The 23,245-nt window shown below is 40.4% G+C and overlaps 3 protein-coding genes across 4 annotated transcripts; 2 read left to right on the forward strand and 1 right to left on the reverse strand.

Moving 5' to 3' along the window:
• The first annotated feature begins 355 nt into the window (after positions 1-355).
• LOC108609730 (uncharacterized) lies at positions 356-1,374 on the forward strand. Of its 2 annotated transcripts, none has more exons than XM_018001452.2 (4): positions 356-514; positions 602-840; positions 910-962; positions 1,018-1,374. In XM_018001452.2, the coding sequence occupies exons 1-4, from the start codon at positions 467-469 to the stop codon at positions 1,077-1,079; spliced, it is 402 nt and encodes a 133-aa protein (XP_017856941.1). In that variant the 5' UTR covers positions 356-466; the 3' UTR covers positions 1,080-1,374. The 2 variants fall into 2 exon arrangements, with proteins under 2 accessions (XP_017856941.1, XP_017856942.1); XM_018001453.2 differs by having other exon boundaries at positions 1,021-1,374.
• A 16,447-nt stretch (positions 1,375-17,821) lies between these two features.
• On the reverse strand, positions 17,822-19,263 carry ttm3 (tiny tim 3). The gene is made up of 2 exons (XM_018005015.2): positions 18,166-19,263; positions 17,822-18,080 (listed from the first exon to the last, which is right to left on the reverse strand). Exons 1-2 carry the CDS (start codon positions 19,102-19,104, stop codon positions 17,946-17,948), a joined length of 1,074 nt encoding a protein of 357 aa, XP_017860504.1. The 5' UTR covers positions 19,105-19,263; the 3' UTR covers positions 17,822-17,945.
• Positions 19,264-20,122: 859 nt separating this feature from the next.
• LOC108609594 (DNA topoisomerase 1-like) lies at positions 20,123-22,075 on the forward strand. Its single transcript, XM_018001314.2, has one exon. The coding sequence runs from the start codon at positions 20,317-20,319 to the stop codon at positions 21,982-21,984; it is 1,668 nt and encodes a 555-aa protein (XP_017856803.1). The 5' UTR covers positions 20,123-20,316; the 3' UTR covers positions 21,985-22,075.
• The last annotated feature ends 1,170 nt before the right edge of the window (positions 22,076-23,245 follow it).

Genomic DNA, 23,245 nt, shown 5'->3' on the forward strand with positions numbered 1-23,245 from the left:
AAAAAAAAAAAATAAATAAATAAAAATAAGAAATTATATTATATATATTAATAATAATTTATTAATATTAGTATTAATATTACCATTTAAAATAATAATATCCCTGTGGACTGGAGTCCAACTGGCCAATCGGTAGACTGCGCATCAACAAAAATCACCAGGGAAAAGGATTAGAAGTCGCGAGGAAGTTCCAAAATGTCTTTACTTTTGTGCATTTCACTTGTAAGATTATTAATATTACAAAAAACAACAGCAATAATAAATAAAAATCTAAGCTCTTAACAAAAGTTCAAACACTCAGTTTTGTAAAACAATGAAATTCGATTGATCTAGTGAGCAAAGACTTTTCAAAAGGTGAGCAAGCTCTGCTCAGTGTCTAGGGAGCTCACTTTTATTCTTACGTTTGGGCTTAACACGTTTTTCTAAAAAATTTCAAATTCCTTTTTTCTTTTAAATTTTCAAAATTATGGAGACCTACGGAATGGCAGCACCAATAAATGACACTGCGATCGATGTGAGTTTACGGCAGAATATTTCTATTTCGCCAAAAAAAAAAAAAATAATAATTCGGCTAATATATCGAAAATTTTATTGCGTGCAGTGCTACCATCAGTATGTCGCTCAGACCGGTTATCGCTGCGAACTTCCCGAGGACGGGGACCACCTGAAGGCGTACTCCGATTGTCCCGAGCCTGCCCATTACAACAGGCTACACGATTGGTATCCCCACAGGTCGAGGAACTATCAGGATGATTGTGCACCCTACAGGGATGCTAATTATCGCTCCTCCAGACGGGATGATGTGAACAACGGCCGATACAGTTCCCGAAATGGACTATAGTAAGTGCCAGCCCCATTCGAGTTGATTTACAATTAATTTACCTATATCCCATCCCATCCCCATTGCAGTTCTCCTGCTGAATTACGCAGAGGCGGAGGAGATACATTTAACTCGTTGCCAGGTGAGCCGAGATTCTTTATATTGCTCGCACATCTACTTCTATCATCTACTTCCAGCAGGTTTGGGCAGTTATGAGCGCTCCATGTGGCAACGGGGATCACGAAATCGCTGGTTCTAGTTAAAAAGAAATATTGATTTGTGGAAATCGGAAGTCAATATCACTCATGGAGAGTCGACTGCTAAATGCGCAGAAATCGCACCAGTGCTCTTCTAAATCGTTGGATCTTGATGTTAAATGTTCTACTCTTAAATTTTTTTGGCAAATGAATCTATAGTTGGAGCGTGTATAAAATATGTATACTGCACATTGAAAGTCTATACTACCTACTTAATACCCTTATATGTATATGACTATTTGAATAGCTCTGAATATTTCCAAGCTGATAATAAACAGAAATCGTATGAAGTATAAATTGAGTATTGGTTTCATTTGATTATGAAGCCTGAGATGGATGTTGGGCTTGAAATAATAAGTAAATAAATTTAAATATGTATATTTGCGAACTATATAGGAGTGTTACTTATTCTAATGCTCAAATTTGCTTTTACCGGTTTTAATTTAACCCATTCAGTTATTTATTTTTTAAATGATTTTTGCCATTTAAATATAAATTGAGTGATGCGAATCGTCAATCTAATCTCGCTTTAATTAGCAACCTGGATCATGTCATTTGATATTCCTCAATTATAATTACTGTTCTAAGCTTACATTAAAAAATCAAATCAAAGCTTATATTAATAAATCAAAATACTTGGTGGAACCATATATATTACCTGGTAAAATTATTGAAATAATTCCCTGTGCTTACTTAGGGTATACAATTATTTTATGATATTTATATTCCGACTAGATTTGTAAATGTCTATTATAAAATAAATAAAAAAAATAAAAATAATTATAATATATATTCTACTCGCTTTTGCCAAATAAATATTGAGTGGAGTTATGCCATTTTATGTAGAATGGCATAGATTTAGTTGTAAGAAAATTTTACTGTTACCGAATGTTATATTTATATTTGCAGCTCTATTGTTATTTCAATTTGCATTGCTCCAATTGGGCTATTCTGTTTTACTAAATTCAGTATACATTGTCTCTGATCAAACCAGGAATATATATTACCATATGCGAGATTAAGTAATTAATATAGTTAGAAAAGTCGGAGCAATTAAATATTTATAGAATACATAGCCACACAGTATAAGACAGTTCTGAATAGGATGATATATAATATATTTGAACAATATAGATGAACATTTTTACATTTTTCCAAGATATTATCAACATATAAATGAATTTATGCGTTCACCTTGAGTGACATCCTAATTTTCATTCTTCGGAAATATTGGATTTTGATGTTTCAGCTATTGTTCATTATCATATTCACATCATCCGGAATATTTCTTTTTAGATTTTTTCTTGGGATTCATGACGACCGCACCCCGTTCACGCTTTTCTGTAATTACTTCTTCTTGCTTTTCATCGCCTAAGTCTTCTGATTCATTATCACTAGAAATCAAGCTATAGTTCTGACGTTTAAGTAAAACCCACCCGATCCAGTTCTCTATAGAGCCTAACTTGAATTTCGTATAAAAACGAACTATTTGGAGTAAATCGAATAACCAAGAGTGAGCTTTTCATTATTTTCAAAATATTTTCCAGTTACCTTGAATTGTTAAGCCAGTTTGATGTTTTTCCCTTCTCCAAGTTACACTGACTTCACGACTTGCTTTATATTTATATTTTTTATACATCTGTTTTTTTGACCATTTGCGTGGTTTACGATTTTTCTCAGTTTTGCCTTTCATCTCTGTGCTTTGTAGTAAGACTGAATAAAAATATTTCGTTTTCTCTGTAATGAAAAATTTTTATGTCAAGTCACAAAATGCTCAGTAGGCGATTGATTGGCCATTCGATAGACTTGCTAACAATCGATATACATCAATGTGAATGACACTTAGTCGTCGACAGATACACATCTATCAGTCGAATGTCGACTATATTCAGATAGTTATAAATAAGTCATATTCATGAAAAAAGACTTCTTTTACAATTAACTCCTTTAGCTCCTTAAATAGAAAATATATTAATAATTTAATCAAAAATTTGAGGCAAATATATTTTCGTTGTAAAATCCATTTTCGGCACCTTTCCCTGAGCACAACAGAATTGTTTCGTTCAAAATGAGCAAAACGGACAGCATAGAAAGCTGTGAGCGTATTGTGAAGATGAGCTGGACGAGCGCCTCAAGACTAACGACAATAGTTAGATATCCTGTTTAAGGATCTGCCCCACTCCCCACACCGCACACCCCAGACCCCACACCCCATGCCCCACACCCCATGCACATCCTGCGCTTGCTCGCTCATATTTAGCTTGTCGCCCCGCATAGAAAGTGGCGGTGTCATAAATTAAAACTTAAACTTTTGGAAATGTCAAGTATAAAACGGTAAATCTCCGCACATATATACCGAGAAGCACTCCTCCAAACGAACACACACACATAGAGAGAGACGCCCGTCTGTTGGAAATGAATTGCAGCAACAGGATCAGGGTGGGGGGCTGGACTGGTCTGTTGGCCCGGATGGGACGGACGCCCATTGAATGCGCATGTTTTAGTTTTTGGGCGGCTGCCACCAGATACCGAGGGAGGGCAGCTGAAAAACTATACAGGGAACCAAGAAAAAGCACAACAACAAGGCCAGCCAACAGAAGCAGCAGCAGCAGCAGCAGCAGCAGAGGAAAACTCCACCCGTTTCACATAAATTTGGGAAAAGCAAACTTACAGATTATCCGCATTTAGTTGTAAAGGTTCCACAAAATGTGTTGTATATCATTTATGCTGCTGGCTGGCTGGTCGTTTGGCTGGACTTTTGAGAGATGAAAGTTGGTCCGGGGATCGCTGGCTGCTGTCGATGATTTACATTTGATTTACTTTCACTGCCTCCTTGACTTTTTTTCGTGCATTTCTAATTTCTGGGCGAAAAACTTTTGCTCATTTGCAATAAATTCTAATGTGCATATGCCACGCCCCCACCGCCGCACTCGGTCAGCCCCTGTGCCACCTAAAGTTCAACTAAATATTCTAATCATCATAAAATCTTGTTATTTTCATAACTCGCCCGAAAAAAAAAAAAATAATAATAAAAAACAGGAGACAACAAAAAACCCTCCGACACATTAAGCGGCGTCCCGAAATGAAATTTACTATTGCCAAAGTGAAAACATTTAAGTAAAATTTATGAAAATTAAAATGCTAAACAACTTTCTGGTCATTCGAAAAATTTAATTGATCGCATAAATTGCTTGAGTGAGTGCCGCTTGGCTAGCCACCCAACTACCTTACCTACCCCCACCCAACAACAACAACAATAACAGCAACAATTTATGTCAATTTGCCATGGCACAAATTTAGGCAAGGTGAGAGAGAGAGAGAGAGAGAGAGCGATAGAGTGAGTGAGAGAGGGGGAGGGAGAGCTGTAGCTGTAGACGAATGAAGTGTAACCGCGAAACATAATCAAATTTCGTTGGTGTCGAGCTCCAGCATAAGTTTCTGTTGCCCCCACCTGCTGCTGGCAACTGACACCTGACCAGGACCTTCAGCTTGGGAATGTGTGTGTGTGTGTGTACTTTTTTCTCTCTTTTTGCCCACTGGACGCTGGACGCTAAAAATTGCCATCTTAATTTGAAAACAATTTCGTGGCCTCCGTGTTGAGATTTTTTTCGCCCCTCAGTTAGACATTCATTTCTCTAGGGAAAGTTTTGTAAGGAGAAGAAAATCTGAAAAGTTTTTAGCTGAATATTTCTTTTTCCCATAGACAACCACGAGTTGAAAGCATTTTCAAAGGTTTTTTATAAAGCCAGCCATATATGAATTATAAAAAAAAAACATATATATATATATATATATATATATATATATATATATATATATATATTATTATTTTTTTTTTTTTTGCTAAGATTCTATGTCAATTTACTATATATTAAAAACAACGTTATATTTAAAAAATGTCCTTATAAATAAATATGTATTTTTTTATAATTTATATTTACGTGCTATTTTAGAAATATAAAAATTAATTTACAATTTACTTATTTTGGAGTTATTTATTTTGAGGTATTTTATTTACAATTTATCATGTGATAATGTTTATTTTAAATTCAAGACTTTTGAAATTTAAAAATAATTAGTGAAATAAAATTCACTTACCAAATTAATTAAAATTAAATTTAACAAAAAATGTTAAATTTAACAAAACTTTGCAGCCGAAAAAGTTACATTTAAAAAAAAAATGTATTTCTTAATTTATATATTTTTTTCAGTCTCTGAATTTTATAAACAGTTGGTGTTTAAATGAAGTTCCGCCGTAGACAATATTTACGGGAAAATGAATTTACTTGCGGCGAGCCGAGAAATTTTCGTTGTCTCACGGAATTAAGTGAAGTTTGGCTTTTTATGAAACGATAAATTTGTGTATTTAAAGATTGCGCGGATCGGCCAGCTGGCCAGGCAGACTCTGTCTCTGTCTCTGTCTCTCTGTCTTCTTCTGTCTTCCTCTCAGTCTCTGGCTCTGGGTTCGAGGCAGGAAATAGATTAAACTGAGCAACACTTGCGCCATTTGGTTTCCTCTTCCGCAGCCGTTCGTTAAATATTCAGTGTCCCCGCACGGCATACTCCAGTTGAATCCGAATGCGTATCACATGCCCCACATGCCCCGAGCCCCGTGCCTCGTGCGGCTGCCCATTTGCCAACGCTTGACAGCCAACAGCATAAACTTTTTGAATCTTATTTGTTAAAAATAAAAACGAAGCAAACAAGTCCCAGTTGTTGATGCTGCTGTTGGTGGCTTCTTCTTGGCCTGGCCGAGCATCGCGTAACAATTTCCGTAGCCTCATAGGCCGCCACCCGGCAGCCTGAACCGTAGTGGCCCGACCTTCTCCGCCTGCATTAAATAACTTTCAATTTGAGCCAAGTATTCGCGACTGGCTGCCTATTAGCCCACGGTGCCCACGTTGCCCACGTTGCCCACGGCCACTGACACCGGGCCCATTCTTTTTCGCTTGGGGTGGCCTCGCCTGGGTAATACGATTTGCGCGGCAAAGCATCGACAATTTGTGGACTCGGCTTCCGGTGTGTTTATTAGTTCATTTCGGACTTCTTGCAAAATGCAAATTACACGCCAGCCACTAGCCAAGTCGGCTTCTCATAGCCCCATCTATGTTCTTCCTTCTTCCTTTTACATTAACCCCAAGCTGGCGCATATAACCAGGAAGAAGGTAGTTTTCTCCATATCAAACGCACCTCGTTAAGTTAATAAATAATGTTCCTTTAGCTACAATTACCAGAAAAATTTCATTTTATATATGACTGATGGGGAATAATTAATGATTTTCTGTGTAGCAATTATATATTTAAGGAAAAATATTTTCTTCAGTTATATTTTTCAGGCTTATATAATTTATTTTGCTAGAAATTTGTGTTTATCATATTAGAATGTTGATCGTACCTTAATTATATAATTATATGAGCGGTAATATATAATATAATATATGTATATATTAAAATATATATTAAGGGTACACATAATCAAAGAAATAATAACCTAATTACTGATTAATTACTGAAGTAATTGTTTACAATTTTAAGTATTTGGTTTTATTAATTTTATTTTAGTATTTCAGTCTCAGTTTATGATTTTTTGATTTAAATAAATAGGAGTTACAATTATTATTTAATTATTCAAGAAACATTTGCAATTACTTACAATTAAAATTACGTAATAATCAAAATATCTTAACTAACCAAAAACTGAAAATTTTCGTCTGCTATTGCTCACATAAATAATATGATAAATTAGTAGTTTTTATTTAAGTAATAAAAATATTCACTTAAATAATTACAATTTTCATTTAAGTAATAAAATATTTTAATTACTGATCAAGTTTAATATAAATATATGAGTGATTTGGAACATTTTGTATTAAGTACAGATTATTGATCTAAAAAAAAATGAAAAGGAATTTAATGAATATTTTCAAATAGCTGTATTTTCAATTACCTGCCTCCTATAATTTTTCAATTAGACTCTCAAAATTCGCTATTCTGATGCTTTAAGCCTTCGCCTTCGCCTTGGCATTTGCCTACTCCATTTAGGGGCAGCTGAAAGTTCTCGCAGGATCTTTATTATGTCGCTTAGCTATTGCGGCACCGCAAATCACATGGCTATAATCGAGATTCTTTGGCTTTATTCTCGCCCTGCACAGCACAGTGTTTGCCAGCACTCCCTCCCCCACCATCCTGGAAAACTACTTTATTTGTTTTGGGAATTTTGCGAATGAATGCACATTTCAAGTTCCTCTACAGAGCCGAATGCCGAATGCCGAGCAGCACGAACTGAAGATGAAGTTTATTTTATGGCCAACTGGCATCTAGGGGCAGAGCTGGGGCAGACCTGGGGTGCTGTGGAAGATCGAGTCCTTTGGCTGGCAGCTGCATCAGCGTTCCACACGTGTGTGTAATCAAATAATTTCCACCAAAAATCGAGAAATTATTACGAGCGCATTTTTACAAATTCATTTTCACAGTTTTCACAGACAACAACGAAATCGTTGAGCAAGTTTCTCGCATTGCATGCAAAGTGCCTGCATCGAAGGATGTGTGGATTTTCCGGTATTTTGGCGCTGCGCCCCTTTTGTTTATTTCTTTGAGATGCGGCGGAACAGCGAACAAATGGCCTGCCATACTTTCTACGCAGTCTCAGCAGTCCTCAGGCCCTACCCCTTTACCTTCGCCCGCCCACATGGCATTTGATTGTGCAAACTAGTCGACTCTAGTCGACTTTGTTTGCATGCACTCGCACTAGCTGCATTCCAGGAGTGGGAGACATGGGCAAACAGGACACGTGTGCCTCGACCTGCCTCGGTGGGCGGGTAGCATCCCAAGCTCCTGCTCCTGCTTCTGCTGCTGCCCCACCCCATCCGGCTGCCTGCTACTCTGTTGGTCGCTCGTATCAATTGTGTGTGATGGTCAAAAGTCATTTCAACAGCACTAAATTATTATTATCTTCAAGAAGTTTTACATGCTCGACAATCATCCAAATAGTCGGCACTCCAGCAAGCCCTACCCCTTATCCCTACACCCCCCTTTATCCACTGCATTCAAGCTTAATCTATCGTCCTGCTCGGCTGCAGTCATAAAGGATTCGTTGGATTTGTGTAATGGCACGGAATGTTTTGATGTTAGCCAAAAGTTTATTAGTTTTAAAAATAAAATAAAAATAAGAGAATATTAAAATTAATTACAATTTTATAACCGGCGAGAATATCCAATATTATATTTCGTTTTTACTACTGTGCAGAATCTTGGAATTTGGTTTTTATACAATATAAAAAAATGTTTAATTTCGAAAAAAAACAACTATTTTTAATTATATTTCTCTCCAGCTCTCTGCACCTCTATGTCTCTTTCTTTCTTCTTATATAAAAGCTAAAGCTAAATTTTCATTTGAAATATTTATTTTATTTTTATACAATTCCCATTATACTATTCCTTTTATATTACAAATCTGAATGGGCTAATCTCCGAATTGGCTTTACAAAAAGCAGTTTGTTTTTAATTTCCAATTTTTACAGACTTAATAATAAAATTTGCCCAATTAGTGGCTAAACGATTCAGAGCTGATTGTGCTGCTGTTATTTTGTTGGTAATTAAGCTGCAAATAGTTTTAGTTTTTATTTTTTTTTAGTTTTGATTGCAAGCGAGTAAATTGCAATCAGTGCGTTGTTTCGGAGTGGTTAACCAAGCCATTTGCGATATTCGCAGTTTCAATTTGGCAAATGGTAAGCCAGGCCATATATGGAGTGCTTAGCGCTGAATGCTTCGTCCTCGAAGCCAATTACAGAGCTCGTGTTGCACAAAAAGATTTGCCTGCTGCTGTTGCTGCAACACAATTTGCCAAATGAAATTGTTTTTGCCTAATGTAACAGCCGAAAAAGCCAAAAATCTGAAATTCAAGTGTCGCCTTTGACGGCAACTCCTTTGCTTGCGGTTTCTCCCATCTCTATCTTTTTCTCTCTCTCCCTCTTTTCGTGCTTCGTCCTTCGTGCTGGCTAATTCGTTCTCTAATATCGTTTAGTTGTTATTAGATATTTTTTCCTACTGCGACTCGGGTTGCTTTTTTAGGTAATGGCAGCTGCCGCTAAGTACCGCTAATTGAAATTTCGTTTGTTGCCACTTTTAATTGCGCCTTGACTTCCACTGTCTACGCTGGCATCGCTGGCATCGCTGGCTTCTCTCCCATTACCGGGTTTAATTTCTGCTTATTATTATTCTTTTTTTTTTCCTTTCCCCTTTGGCGTATACAATTAAAAGCAACTGTGCTCGCGTCTCAACCAAAAATGCCAAGTCAAAGATTAGATTTAGAAAACAATTTTACATAAAATTTGTGTTTTTAGTCTAAGATCAAATTAAACTCGAATCAAATCAGAAACAGTTTATTAATAATTAATATAGGTCTGATATTATTGAAATTCATTATGAAATTAAATTTTGCTATGCTTGTTCTTTATAATCATGGATATTTCCACTCTGATCTCTGCTTTTTGATATCTGATCTAGCATGTCTGATATTTCAACTCTGATTTCTGTTCTATCATTTCTGATATTACGCCTCTGATGCCTTTGACTTCTGATCTATGATTTCTTATATTTCAGCTTTGATCTGTGATCTGTGATCTCTAATCTTTGATGCTCATTATTTTCATTTCACAAAACTTCAGAAAACTCGCTAGTTGTATTCAGTGGACCGACTTTAATATATACAATATTATTATTAATGCAATCTTCAATAATAAAATCTACATCAATTAGCAGAATATAAGAACTCTGCTAGCTAAAGGCGACGCAGCTCGAGGCCTAATGAACTACCTGCAGCTAGGCTGTGGCTAATTTCTCTAATGAATAAATGTGTAAGAAAAAGCAAGCAGAGAAAACAAAATCATATGCTATGTTCTGAAGGGTAAAACTGCTTACCTGTTAGCCACACATAGACACACACACACACAAATACATACATACATATATATATATATATATATATATATATATATATATATATATATATATATATCCTGTGCATATCCTTTGTCAATATTCATTATAAGAGTGCATACTGTGGTGGGGCGGCTCTGAGGGTGGGGCAGCACGCGCCCAGTCATAAAGTTGGGCAAACGTCTCATAAAACGTGACGATAATCATAATTGATGCTCGAGCCCCAGCCCGAAATTGGCGAGGTGGTCAGGTGTGGGAGGCAGGTGGACAGGTGGGCAGGTGGGCTGGCTCTGACTGGGGACTTCAAATTGTAATTTAGTTTGCCAGCTCAACGCACAGCTCAGCTCGGTTCAGCTTTGGCCACTTTCTCGTCGACGTCTTTGTCTTTTTTTTTTATCTGGCCAAATTAAGGGTGAAATTGTTAATTGAAATTTGTGTGTATGTGTGTGTGTGTGTTAGTCAAAGATGCCATTGGCGAAGCCACAGCAAGCGGTAAATTTATTTGGTGTCCAGCAGCAGCTGCAACATTTCCATTTAGGCCATGTGCTCCCAGCTCCCGGCTCCAATGGATAAATCAATGCAACATATGGCGCTGTTTGGCCAACCTTTGCCTTCAATGTTGTAAATTTTAAATCAATGTTAGCCGCCAGGATGCGCCAGGACACACGCACTTTTTCTTGTAGTTTTTTGAGTGCCTAGCCAGCGCCTAAACGCACTTCTTGGCGCTCGTAAATTCAGTTGGCCTGGCCTAGGCCAGGTTTCGGTTGTCGGTTGTCGGTTGTCGTCGTCTTTAGCCAGGACTAGCAGAGACATAGGGAGAGAGGGGCAGAGAGAGAGAGGGAGAGAGACTGCATGCAATCCATTATTGTATTAATTAACAGGAACAGGATCACCAATCAGACGCTTGATTAATGATGTCACTCGCCATCGTAAATCTCGATTTGAACATGTGCAAATTTTCAATGCAAATATATGGAGATGCGCCTCGCTGCCTCGTTGCCCAATCCTAGCACTTGCCACAGCTCGTTGGCTGCAGGATGCCTTGGCTTGTGCCTATGCACATAATCATGTATTAGGACAAAACACAGAGAGAGAGAGACAAAGAGAGAGAGATAGAGACAGTAAAGGGCAGCATCCGGCATTCGTATCCTAAGGAGCAGCAGCAGGAGCAGGAGGCAAGCGCCGCGCCAACTGCAGCTGGACGGATGCATTACGAGGCGATTGTGTTGCAGCAGCCGCCTGTTGCTTCCACAACTGCATAACTGCACAAATGCACAAATGCACAAATGTTGCTGCCTAATTAAAGCTACTGTTTGAGTGCATTCACGCTACGGCAATGATATGTAATTTATACTAAGATTAGATTGTAAATACTAATGTTGTTTATAAGGCTTCTAATTGTCTGCTCACACTGGAATACATTTGAAACAGCTGCAAATGGGGCAGGGTAAGTGAGTGGTGAATAGATGAAGGACATATCCAAGATGATTTTGGATTATTATAAAACTTTTGATGGTTTTAAAAAGTATTTTACAGTTGAAGCATAGTTTATATAATGGAGATCAAATATTATTGTTAATGTAAGTCAATATTAAATATATTTAATATTATTTCTTATCATTATTTTACCATAAAAGTGCACAAGTTAAAAAACTTTAACTGCAGTTAGATCCGCATTAGCTAATCAAATTCCATTTATTGCATTCGAAGGCTCAGCCGGGCAAAAAAAAAAAAAAAGGAAACAATGGTAGTTAGCCCTATGTTGGTGAATGCCTGGCAGTAATTGCCATTTTGTGTTATGGACAATGAAAATGTTGAGTTATTTTGAAATTGGTTGATCATAAATTTACGTTAATTGCGAGCAGAGGAGTGCTCCAAATGCGAATCCAAATAATGTGGAATTCTGATTTGGCGCATTTTGACTAATAAAGCAAAATGACTGCAGCAATGCGAATTGTAACCGCATTTCATGGCAGAGCGAATGAGAGGGAGATAGCGGGCGAGAGAGGGTGTGAGAGTGAGAGAAAGGGTAGGCATACCGCAGGTACTTCTAATCTTGTTTTGGCCGCGATTATAAATTGTTGCGTACTTCATTTTAGCCAGAATAATAACATGAGTAATTAATTTAATGTGCCAGCGACAGGACGTTGCACTAGACATGCACAGAGTGAGAGAGAGAGAGATAGACAGAGAGAGAGTTGGAGAGAGAGTGAGAGGGATTGCTATGGGTGGTATAGGAATTGCCTGAACTAATGTTTATTGCAATTGTCGCGTAAATAACAATGGTAATGCAGCCGCAGCTGTGCAGCATCCCCATCGACCCCATCGACCCCCCCCAACCCAGCTCAAATCTGGCAACTGCAAATGGCTAAAATTATTTTGACCGCGCGGCATCTAAAATTTTGCAATTGCAATGCGCAAAAACATGCACAGAGTAGCCATAGAGCTATAGTTATAGATATATATTTAATTCGGGCACCACTGTAACCACAGCGGTGCAGCGCTCTAAGCACAGTTGGAGCTGGCCAATGGATAGCGAATAGGTGTGCGTATACCTGCTGCCCTCTGGCCCATTAATTTTGTTTTATTTTTATTTTTATTGTAGCAGCTTCGACTGAATGTCCTTTGGTTATAAATTCGTCGTCAGTTTATGGCGCGTGAATAAATGGATGAGTGCAGCAAAACATTCATTTAAAACATTTGATTGTCGCAGCGATGCATATGTATGTACATACATATATATGTATGTATGTATGTATAGTAAACATGGCACAAACTAGATAGATAAATAGAATACACTCAACATTTATTTAATTCTCTCGCATTCACTTTGCTAACTGAATAATTGTCGCCAATTTCTGTTACCGCGGCGAGACAAAATGGCGGCCGGCAAATGAGTTAATTACGTTTGCGAATTTATTTGCATTCGATAAGCGGAAAATTCGTGCAGCATCAAGTACTTCACTCTATAGATTTATAGATTTATAGCCGCAGCCCACCATCAATTGAGCAATTGATAGCAATGCGATTTAGAGAGTAGAGCAGGGAGAGGCAGAGGGGCTTTTATAAATTACAATCAATTATAAAGAAACTACAATACATTTATTCTTAATGTATTTAATTTATGAGAGTGGGAGGGAGTTGTTATACAATCTGTGAATATAATCCGAATTAATATGCTAAGTATAATGTAATTGGCATGTCTAAGTATTTTCTCTAAGTGCTTAGTCTATGTGTTTCGTCCAACTATTTTCTCTAAGTTCGTCTTCTAAGTATTTCGTCTAAGTAATTTGTCTAAAATATTCCTGCTCTATGTATTTCCTCCAAAAATGTCTTCAAAATATTTCTCAAAGTTTTTTCTCCAAGTATTTCCTCTAAGTAAGCTTAGCTGAACGATCACACACTTCCCACTTCACTTTACTGCACTGAACTAGTGACTCCCACCGGGCCTGGGCGACTGAAGAAATGCTGCAGCAGCAGCCCTTTATATAGGGCGACTCACAGTCCCATTCTCTCAACTGTTGAGCTCGGCGCCAGGTAGAGATCGTTGCAATCGACCAATGGGAGCTCTCTCTACTGCTGCGAGCATTCGGACTTCGTTTTACTCAAGTATTAATACGAAATGAACTCTGCTGCATACATAGACAACTCAAGTGATCGTCTGTTGTTATGGAGAGTCTGGCAAAGAGACTGAGAGACAGACACACATTCGAATAGATGAGTACATAGGCAATAAAACACGCATAATTCAATCGGATTATATCATTAAGCTGCTCAAGAATATATGTATGCATGATAATGCTCAATGTTGAAATAACTTATTTAAATAAATATATATAATTATTAAATGGCATCTCTTCATCATTTATTCTCTTAAAGACTATGATCTCTGCAGAGTCTGCCTTAATTTCTGGCTATTCCATCCCATATTCACTTTCAGTGGCTAGATCTAGCCTTAAATAGGCTAAACTTGCGAGGCGCTGAGAGCGATTGAGCATGCACAGCGAGGAGGGAGAGAGCAAGGGACCGCGAGTAAGAAATCTTTGCTTATTGATTTGTAATTTAACATATTTTCTTCTAAAGCTATTATTAAGAATTATTCAAAGTACGAATATATAATAAATAATAAAATGAAAATTTAATTATATTAAGATTAATTATCAATTATTTATTATTTCCATGCCTTTCAGCCTGTCCTCTTTTTCATTTCTCGACATGATTCTGAGTAGATATATTGATTCAACCAGTTGAGATCAATTCAAATTGCCTATCACACTTAGCAAAATATGCTCCTCTCTTCATTACTCACATATTCACTTTCATAATTGCAAATCTTCATAATTTCAAGTGAAAAAAATTATTTCAATTGAAATTGAAATTCCAAGGGAGAGACCTACAGCCGATAGCTGTGCTTATCAATTTATACAAGTGTCCTGCCCCGCCTTGGTCAGCCCAGTCAGTCTGGGTGGTGCGCAGTGGTTGTCAGTTTTATGAGAGAACTACTCGTATTAGGCATGATGGCAAATGCTTTCAGTCAGGTTAATTTACGGAACGATGTTCGGGCAGCTGTGAATGGAGTCGAGTGTTTGGTTGAGGGTCCGTCTGGGGTTTTGTTTATGCTGCTGTTTAATGTCCTTTCGGTCCTTTTTCGCTTGTAACAAATTGCGTCTGCAAATGTGACTCACTTTGGCTGCCTGGCCGAGGCCCCATCTTGACTCTGGCCCGCCCACTGCCTCCCCCCTCGCCCCTCTCTGCCACTCTGTGGAGCACTTGCTGGCTGGCGTCGCTCGTTTACCGCATCGTAATGTCACTTCAACAAATCACACCAACTTGGCCCATAAATTCTATTGTTAATTCCAATTAGGCAGCTCGCCGCTCAGCTGTCCTTGGCCATTGTTGTTTTTTGGCTAAAACGAGAAGCAAGAGTTGTTAATTGATTTTCTATGAGGCAGTCGGCTTCAAGTCTTAAAGTAATTACTAAAAGTAAATTGTGTAACCCAAAAGAAATTGATAAACTGTCAGCCCTGCAAAAACTCAGTTAAGCTAGTTAAATATATAGACTATATATAGACTCTGTATATTCGTGTATATATCTTTTTGGTTCTTAAAATCGCGAATCTGTGGACAATGCGCTGTATGAATTTCGTGAAATGATTTGTGTATGGCATAAGAGAGCACGCATATAAAATGGCAACAGCTATTTAAGCCCGGCCAATGCAGCTGGTGGACCGAACCAACTGTTGGCCAGCAAGGTGAGCGGCTCGGCTGGGTGGGAGTGGCGGGTGCGCTCGCCACTTTAGGGCGACAATTTATGGGTGCTTTTTTCAGGTGCAGGTATGCGCTTTTCCGGCCAAGCACTTAATTGATGTTGTGTCGCGTAAATTATAAACAAAACAAAAATTAAAGTGGACTCCATGCGGTTGGCTTGAGCCGAGTCTCACTTGGTGCTGCTGGGCTGGGCTGAGCTTGGTTTGGTTTGGTTTGGCTTGGCTCGGAAGCCCTGGCGGATGCGGAAATGCTTTCATCGCAAGTGGTGTCGTCGCTCATAAAAAGCGCACAGACCCTCCTATAGGAGGCACACACACACACACACACACGCACACACAGACTCACTGGGATATCTGACTGTGGTCAAGGGGCTAAGCAGGCTGCGAGTGAGGTCAAGCGTGAAAGTGGAGCTACTTGCAGCCGGATATACTCGTGACCTGTACTGCTCGGCGCTCTTCTGCCGCCTCCTGCTGCCGCCTCCTGCTGCCGCCTCCTGCTGCCGCCTCCTGCCACCCTCCAGCTACCGCTGCGCATAAATTTAGCATTTTGCATTCGCAAAGTGTCCTGCGAAGGGCAGCTCGGGCCTTCCTCCTGCACTCTATGCATGTGTGACGGCCCTTATATTATTTTCATAGGGAACCTGGTCTGTTTAGCTCAACTGATTTGTCCAGCATTTTTATAAAATATTCCATAATCGTTGTCACCTGTGCTGACGTCTCAGCTAATTGCCTGCAGCATGTCTCGAAGAGCTGCGACAAGGCAAAGTGCGGATGATGGAAAATAAGGTAATGACTCAATTTATGCTCTCAGACTGTAATGGCACTTACTTCAAATAAAAATAAAAACTATAATAATCAACATTGAATGAGATAAAAATTTACCTAATGCAACCATGAATATTTCTTCGAGTTTGAGTATTGTGGCTTTGTGGCACTGCGATTAAATTTAAGAGTCGACGAATTAAACTTGGAAATCAGAAATTATAGGCAATCTGCGAGACAATCGCCGGCTGGGCACATAAAACAAAGCACTGGCAGTGCCACAGCCAGGGCCACAGCAAGTGGCTGGGTTGGGGCGGGGCTGGGGTGTTTGCAGGCTAACTGAATGCGCAGGACAACGGGCAGCAGAGCAAGTGCTACTCAAAATCTGTGCGTCTGCACGCATTACAAACGAATTACGAGACTCGCTGGGCAATTGCAGTTCATTGTTATTTAATATGTCGTCGTTGTCCTTGTCGTTGAGGTCGACAACGAGCATGGCTGGAAATTATACTTTATGGAGACTCAACAGCAGCAGCAGCAGCAGTGGCAGCAGCAGCAGCAGCAGTTGGAACAACAATCCAGGACGCAGAACGGCATGACACTGATTGCGATATAAACGATTGTCAACGTAAACGTATCCAAGTGGATTATTGCCTCATGCCAATTATCATATCAACGATACACAGCAGTCCGGCCAAATGGCCCGGACGCACACAGCGAGACTCACGGCAGAGACAGAGGTAGAGGCAGCTGCTGCACTGCCAGTTGCCAGTTGCCAGTTGCCAGTTGCCAGTTGCCAATGGCCGCCCACAGCCCCGCCCACGCCACTTGACGAGGCGTTGATGCTGTCGTTGGCTGTGCAACCACCATCAACTCCTCCACCTGCTACGCCTCCTGCTCCTCTCGCATCCATCCTTGTGGCCGTGTCAGGTCGAGCCAAATTGCATGTACGATTTTAAATGGATTTTGATTGTTTATGACAATTCGACGAGCTGACTGGCCAGGCCTCTGCTGGCCACTGATAATGCGCCATTTAAATAATAACACCGAATGCTTCCCTGGCCCATCTCTCCAAGTGGACACTTGGATGGTCCATCTGTCCAGCGGTCCACCTGTTCAGCTGCCCATCTTCAGCTGCAATTGCATCGCTCTGCCATTGGATGCGGCATCAATTGATTCAATTTGTGCATTTTAAGCCTGCGAACATTTGCATAATGAACAACGTCACAGTTTCTGGTATTTTTAATCTATATTTATTTGGTATTTTTTGTGGTATTTTGCTGAAACTTTAATGTTTCTTTAGCATCGATTAGGAATGATTAGCATAAGTATAGAATTAATAGTCAAGAATGGAAATCAGTTTCATTAGTTTTAGATTTTACTTAGTATTTATTAAGAACTATGTAATAATTGTTCTAATAAAACTATTTAAAAAATTCTATGTATATTCTAAGCAGTAGTACGATAAATATATATTAGTATTAGTGAAAGTTTAGGACTATATATAGCTATAGATCGTCTAGGTATGGACATTTGCATTAAAATCGTGAATTTGCCAATCTTATACTTTTAAGGCATATTGTTACAACCCTTGATCAAACAAAAAAGATATTTTCAAAATATGAAACTTATTTCATAAAATTATATACATAAAACAAAAGAGATTGCCTTCTTAAATTATACATACATATAGTATAAAAGTGATAATTTTAAAATGGAATCCACCAGCTAGATCTTTCAAAATATTCATATATGTATATTAATTGCTGCTTTAAAAATATGTATTGGAATATTTATTGTAATAAAAAACCTTACGCACACAACACATAATTTTAAAAACTTGAAAAAAAAAAAAAATAGAAAAATTTCACTTGAAGTAGAAAAATTTCTCTTAGCAATATTTTATTTTAAGGCCTTTGCTGCGGAGTCTGGCTTCTCCTGTTTCAATTCGAGCAGTTTGCGCTGATTCTCCTTGAACTGCTCAATGGGATCCTCGAACTGGCGATAATAGTGCAAAACCTCACGAACATCATCCATCTAAAGAGAGAGAGGGAGAGATGTGAACAGAGAGAAAAAACATTTATCGATAAGGATTATTGGCAAGGAATTCAGTCAAACCCACCTTGTGCTCGGCAATGAGTTCCAGGAATGCAGCCAGATCGAAGAGCTGCACATCGTCGTCGTTGCCCACCCAGCGAGTAATGGCAAAGATGTTGTCCGGATGCAGTGGAACAGCACGGCGATCCCAGTCGACGACAATGACGCGTCGCAGGTTGCGATTGAGATGGTTCAGGTTCTTGATGTGCTGCCCGTCCAGCAGCTGGGTGGCGCCGCGCACCAGACGATAGCGTATATAGCCGTTCGGATCGAGTGCGTCCAGAATGGGAAACGCTGTCATGCCCTGCTCGGCCGTATAGACAATGATCTCAAAGTGTTTGCTGCACTGCCGCAGAAAGTGATCGACGCCGGGTCGCTTCTTGAAGCGCCAGCCCGTCTGGTACGTCCAATCGGGATGCACGAGGATGTCGCGCATCTCGAGGACCAGAGTGTAGGGCGGCTGTATGTACGGCGGACAGAGCACGTCCGGCAGCAGCTTGGTGGTCAGCGGCTCCTCCAGCATCTTCTGGTAGTAGTGCAGCGAGTGCCACATCCGCTGCAGATACTGCTGCAGCACTGGCAGTGGGCTCAGCTCATCCTCGATGCTGCGCCCGAACTGATCTTGCTCGGGCTTGCCCAGCTCATAGACGGCCCACAGCACGGTGCTGCAGAGGCTGCCCAGCACGATGGTATAGCCGAGATACCTGCGCGTCCTGCTCCCCCCGAAGCTCGGCCTCTCCGAGTTGGCCGATTCCATCAGAGACTTGCGACCATTGTCGCCCATCGTGCGTTGGCTCATATGGGCATGGGCATTCGAGCGCATCTCACGTCTGCAGCTCGCATCGAAGCTGGAGAAGCTGCTGCAATCGTAGCACCGGATCAACCGCTTGCATGGCCGTGGGCCGCAGGCTCTGGTGCCCACGTGTTGCTGGATCAGTCGCAGCCATGCCTCACAACTGAACATTCCTGCAGAGAGAGAAATACAGAAATTTTAAAGATTGCCTGGGTGAGTGTGAACATATTCATCAGGCTGTGAAGTGACTGACTTTCTGACTTTGATTTCATATAAATATATATAAATATTTGTATATGGATAGATATGTTTTTTGTTTCATATGAATGTGCCAAAGAAAGTGTTACTCTGTTTTTGAAGAGTTTTCCGCGTATCTAGAGAAATGAGAGTTAAATTTGATGAGTGTGATGACTTAAGGCTCACAATATTCAATTTAACATCCTCATGTAGAGCGATTGCTGAAAGAGAGCGATCCTGCACTTATAGTCCAACTTCAAATATCGATGGGAATTTTATTTTCTTATTGTTGAAATAATTTAACATATAGCATGAACTAAAGATATTTAGCCATTTTTGGAGAATTTTCAATAAATGAATTAAGGAACAGAGAAGGTTATTGTTTTAATATCTTTACTTTGTAAATGCTTTTTTATTTTTATTATATATATTATATGTACAGTCTTATTATGAAACGATTCTTAAGTTTAGTTATTTAATAAAATGGTGGATTGGCATTTAAATACCAAGAACCTGACTATTGATTATTTCTTTAATATTATATTATTTATGCTATAAAAATCTTTCAATAATGTAAAAGTTGTAATATTTTTATTCCACTGACTGTTGATGCTTATCAATAAATTACAGTCATAGTTGAAAGTATTGAAACAACAAATTTTTTAGTCGTATATATTAAATTTAAATTGATTTACGCTGATGCTAAAAACTGCACAAAATATTAAATGTAAATTAAATGATGCATATCAGTTGGCAAACGCATTTACATAAATGTATTTACATAATGTAAGTGAAATTTTATTATTTTTTATCATTTTTAAATTTTAATAAAATAATAATAAAAAAAAAAAACGTATATAATGTTTTCATTTTTCCAATGCAGCTATCAATTAAAAAACAATTTAAAATAAATTATAAAAAGTTTGGGATAATATCAGTTCACTTCAAATATGCTGTACAACACAATATATTGTTGTTGACATCAGTTTGATTTATAGTATACCATATACAAATATTTGTTGTCGTCCTATGTTAATGTCAAATTGAAATTGAACCCTGAATTCACATTTTCCATAGAGTCAAAGTAAAAAATAAAAAAAAATTCCTTTTTATCATAAAGAAAACTTCGTACTCATTTCGTTCGACATGTCAGACATCTATAGTGATGCTTATCGGGAGCCAACGGAATTGGACGTGGACAAGAAGCCCCATGTAGGAGGACCGAAAGTGCGCTGCCAGTTCGTGCCGCTGAAGTACCGCAACTTGAAGGGCCACTGGCAGAGTCGCCTCCGGCCAAGGCAGTCAGTGGCTGAGAAGCCCATCTGCATAAAGCCCAAATGGCAGACACTGAGGCACAATGGGCCGTGCTTTCCCGCTGACCACGAGCGATTGCCAGAGGACGTGAAGTTCTACTACGACAACTGCCCCATTGAGCTGACCGAGCAGGCCGAGGAGGTGGCCACGTTCTATGCGAAGCTGATGAAGACCGCCTTCGTGCAGATGCGGGAGTTCAATCAGAACTTCTTCAACGAGTTCCGCAGCTGCCTGAGCGAGGAGCAGCGCCGCTACATCACGTGCTTCGAGCTATGCAATTTCAGCGACATCAGCCAGTATCTGGAGTGCCAGCGCGAGGACGAGAAGGAGCGCATCGCGGAGGAGAACAAGCTCTATGGCTATTGCCTGGTCGATGGGGAGAGCCGTCGCATCACTCAGTTTCGCATCAGTCGGCCTGGCCTCTGCTGTCCACGCCATGGCTTCAGCACGACCATGGGCACGATCCGGCCCCGAGTGCTGCCCGAAGATGTTGTGATCAATTGCGATGAGAACGAGGAGCCGCCGGCGCCGCCTTGCGGCCATCTGTGGGCAGCGGTGGTGCACGATCGCACCGTTAGGTGGGTCTACGCCTGGAATGACATCGTCACGGGCTGCATGCACCACGCCTATCCGCGCAACGAGAGCTCCCGTCGCTCGCGTCCACCTCGTCGCGACCTGCTGGACACGGCCCGTCGCCTCCAGCAGCATCTCCACCACATACGCAACGAGTACCAGACCCTTCAGTCCTCGGAGAACTGGCTGGTGCGGCAGCGCAGCGTCGCCCTCTACTGCATCGACCGGCTGGCCATGAGCTGCGACGCCGAAGAGGTGCCGGCCGAGACGACGGTCTGCGGCCTCTGCGTGCAGAACATCAAGCTCTGCCCCCGCCTGGGCGGGCAGCGCAACGTGCTGCAGCTGCTGGCCGGCAACAGGGACTGCCGGCAGCGCGAGTACAAGAGGAGCAGCATTCCGCCCGGGATCTTTTACAATCTGAGCGTCTTCATTTGCGGCAAGCAGCCCGACGAGCTGGTCTTCGAGGAGCTAAACACCGAGACATTGAACGAACACCTCGACTTTCTGATGGATGGCCTAACGTCGAGTGTGTTTCGCATCTGCAATGCCTCGCGGCTGCTGGAGGATCGACTCATCAAGATTCCACTGAGCGCCACGCTCTGCGAGCAGCTGACGGCCTACAACAAAGCCCTCAAGGCGGTCCACATGCACTGCGGCTTTCGCCATCGCCGTATCGATCCCTTGCCAGCCCTGAAGCGACCCTGTGCCATTCCCCGGAACAGCGCGGCGGAGCAGCGCAAACTGCGCTCCATTCGATTGCAGACAAAGCCTCTGGTTGAGGCCACCTTCTTCTATCTGGATCCACGCATAACCATCTCCTGGTGCCTGAGACGCGAAATTCCACTGAGCTCCATCTATTTGAACTATGGCATGCGAAAGAAACTCTTTTGGGCCACCCAATGCACCACTCGGTACTTTTCCTTCTAGTTTGGGTTTTGTTTTATGTTCGATTTGTTTTAAGTTTTTATTTTTATATATATTTTTTTGTTTATTAAATTTTATATTTTACGAAATTTAAAGTAATTTAAGTGGATTTATTATATAGTTATCAAAAATACATATACATATATACATATATGTATCTAATAATACATATTAATATTATTATTATTATTTTATATGTACAGATAATATATTATATAGGGTTGTCCATATTCGACTGACCCATCTGGCAGCCTTATATCTTTTGACAGAGATGACAGATCACTTATATGTATGTATATCATATCTCTCTATTATAATCAACAGAAATAATTTATAAATCTTGTTCCAGCTACAACAAAATCGGATGAGAACTACAACAAAATGTATATAAATGTCTGGGAAAATCTATATAGAGTTCTCCATGTCAACATGAACTTCTTTTGCCTTCGCATATTCACACTTGATAGCGACTGCGTCGCGAATTGAGCTCAATTCATGGCTAAACAGGGGAAAGAAAAAACAAAAAGCCAAACCCGCACGTCTCTCAGTTTACGTTGCTCAGGGTCTCTGGGGCGTCGCATGTAAATCTACTTTACGGCGCATTGTTGCCGGGAAGTCAGCGCAAAGTGCGTGAGGCCTGCACCTAAATCGCCGATGAAAGCCACAAGTGGAATGGCCAAGGGCATGGGCAGGAGGCGTGCCACATGTGCCGGTGGGCCGAGTTGGAAGCGTGTTGCGATTTTAATTTTTAACGAGAAGCAGCAGCAGGAGCAGGAACTGGAGCAGGAGCCATAGCTGGAGCAGCAACGGCAGCTTGGCCGTGTTGGGATCATCGTTGTAGCTGTTTTACATTTGTGATAACCAGGCGTGACATTGCGGCCGGCACTTGATGGAAGCGATGGCAGCGAAGGTGGCTCAAAACAAAACGCTTTTCATTACCCGAACCCCCGAAGGGCCAGGTGAGCGAAAATTTGTGCGTGGTGGAAAAACTAATTTTGATTTTAATTAAATATTTATGAGTGACAGCGGGTCGAGTTGCCAGGCTGGCCGTATGGCAATATGGCAGGACTTGAGCTAAGCCAGCCAAGCGCGGCCAAAAGAAATCCACTAATAAAATAACCAAATAGCTGGCAAATAACTTCTACTTATCACTCAGGGCGCATCAGTGAGGAAATTAAAGTATTATCCCAGGAGACTTGGTTGCGTGCCACAGCTCCAGCTGGAACCCCTTGACCAGCGCCCAAACTACTGGCATATTTATATA

This window comes from Drosophila arizonae, chromosome 3 (assembly GCF_054131065.1).
Source record: "Drosophila arizonae isolate 15081-1271.41 chromosome 3, UAZ_ARI_1.0, whole genome shotgun sequence".
NCBI lineage: Eukaryota > Metazoa > Arthropoda > Insecta > Diptera > Drosophilidae > Drosophila > Drosophila arizonae.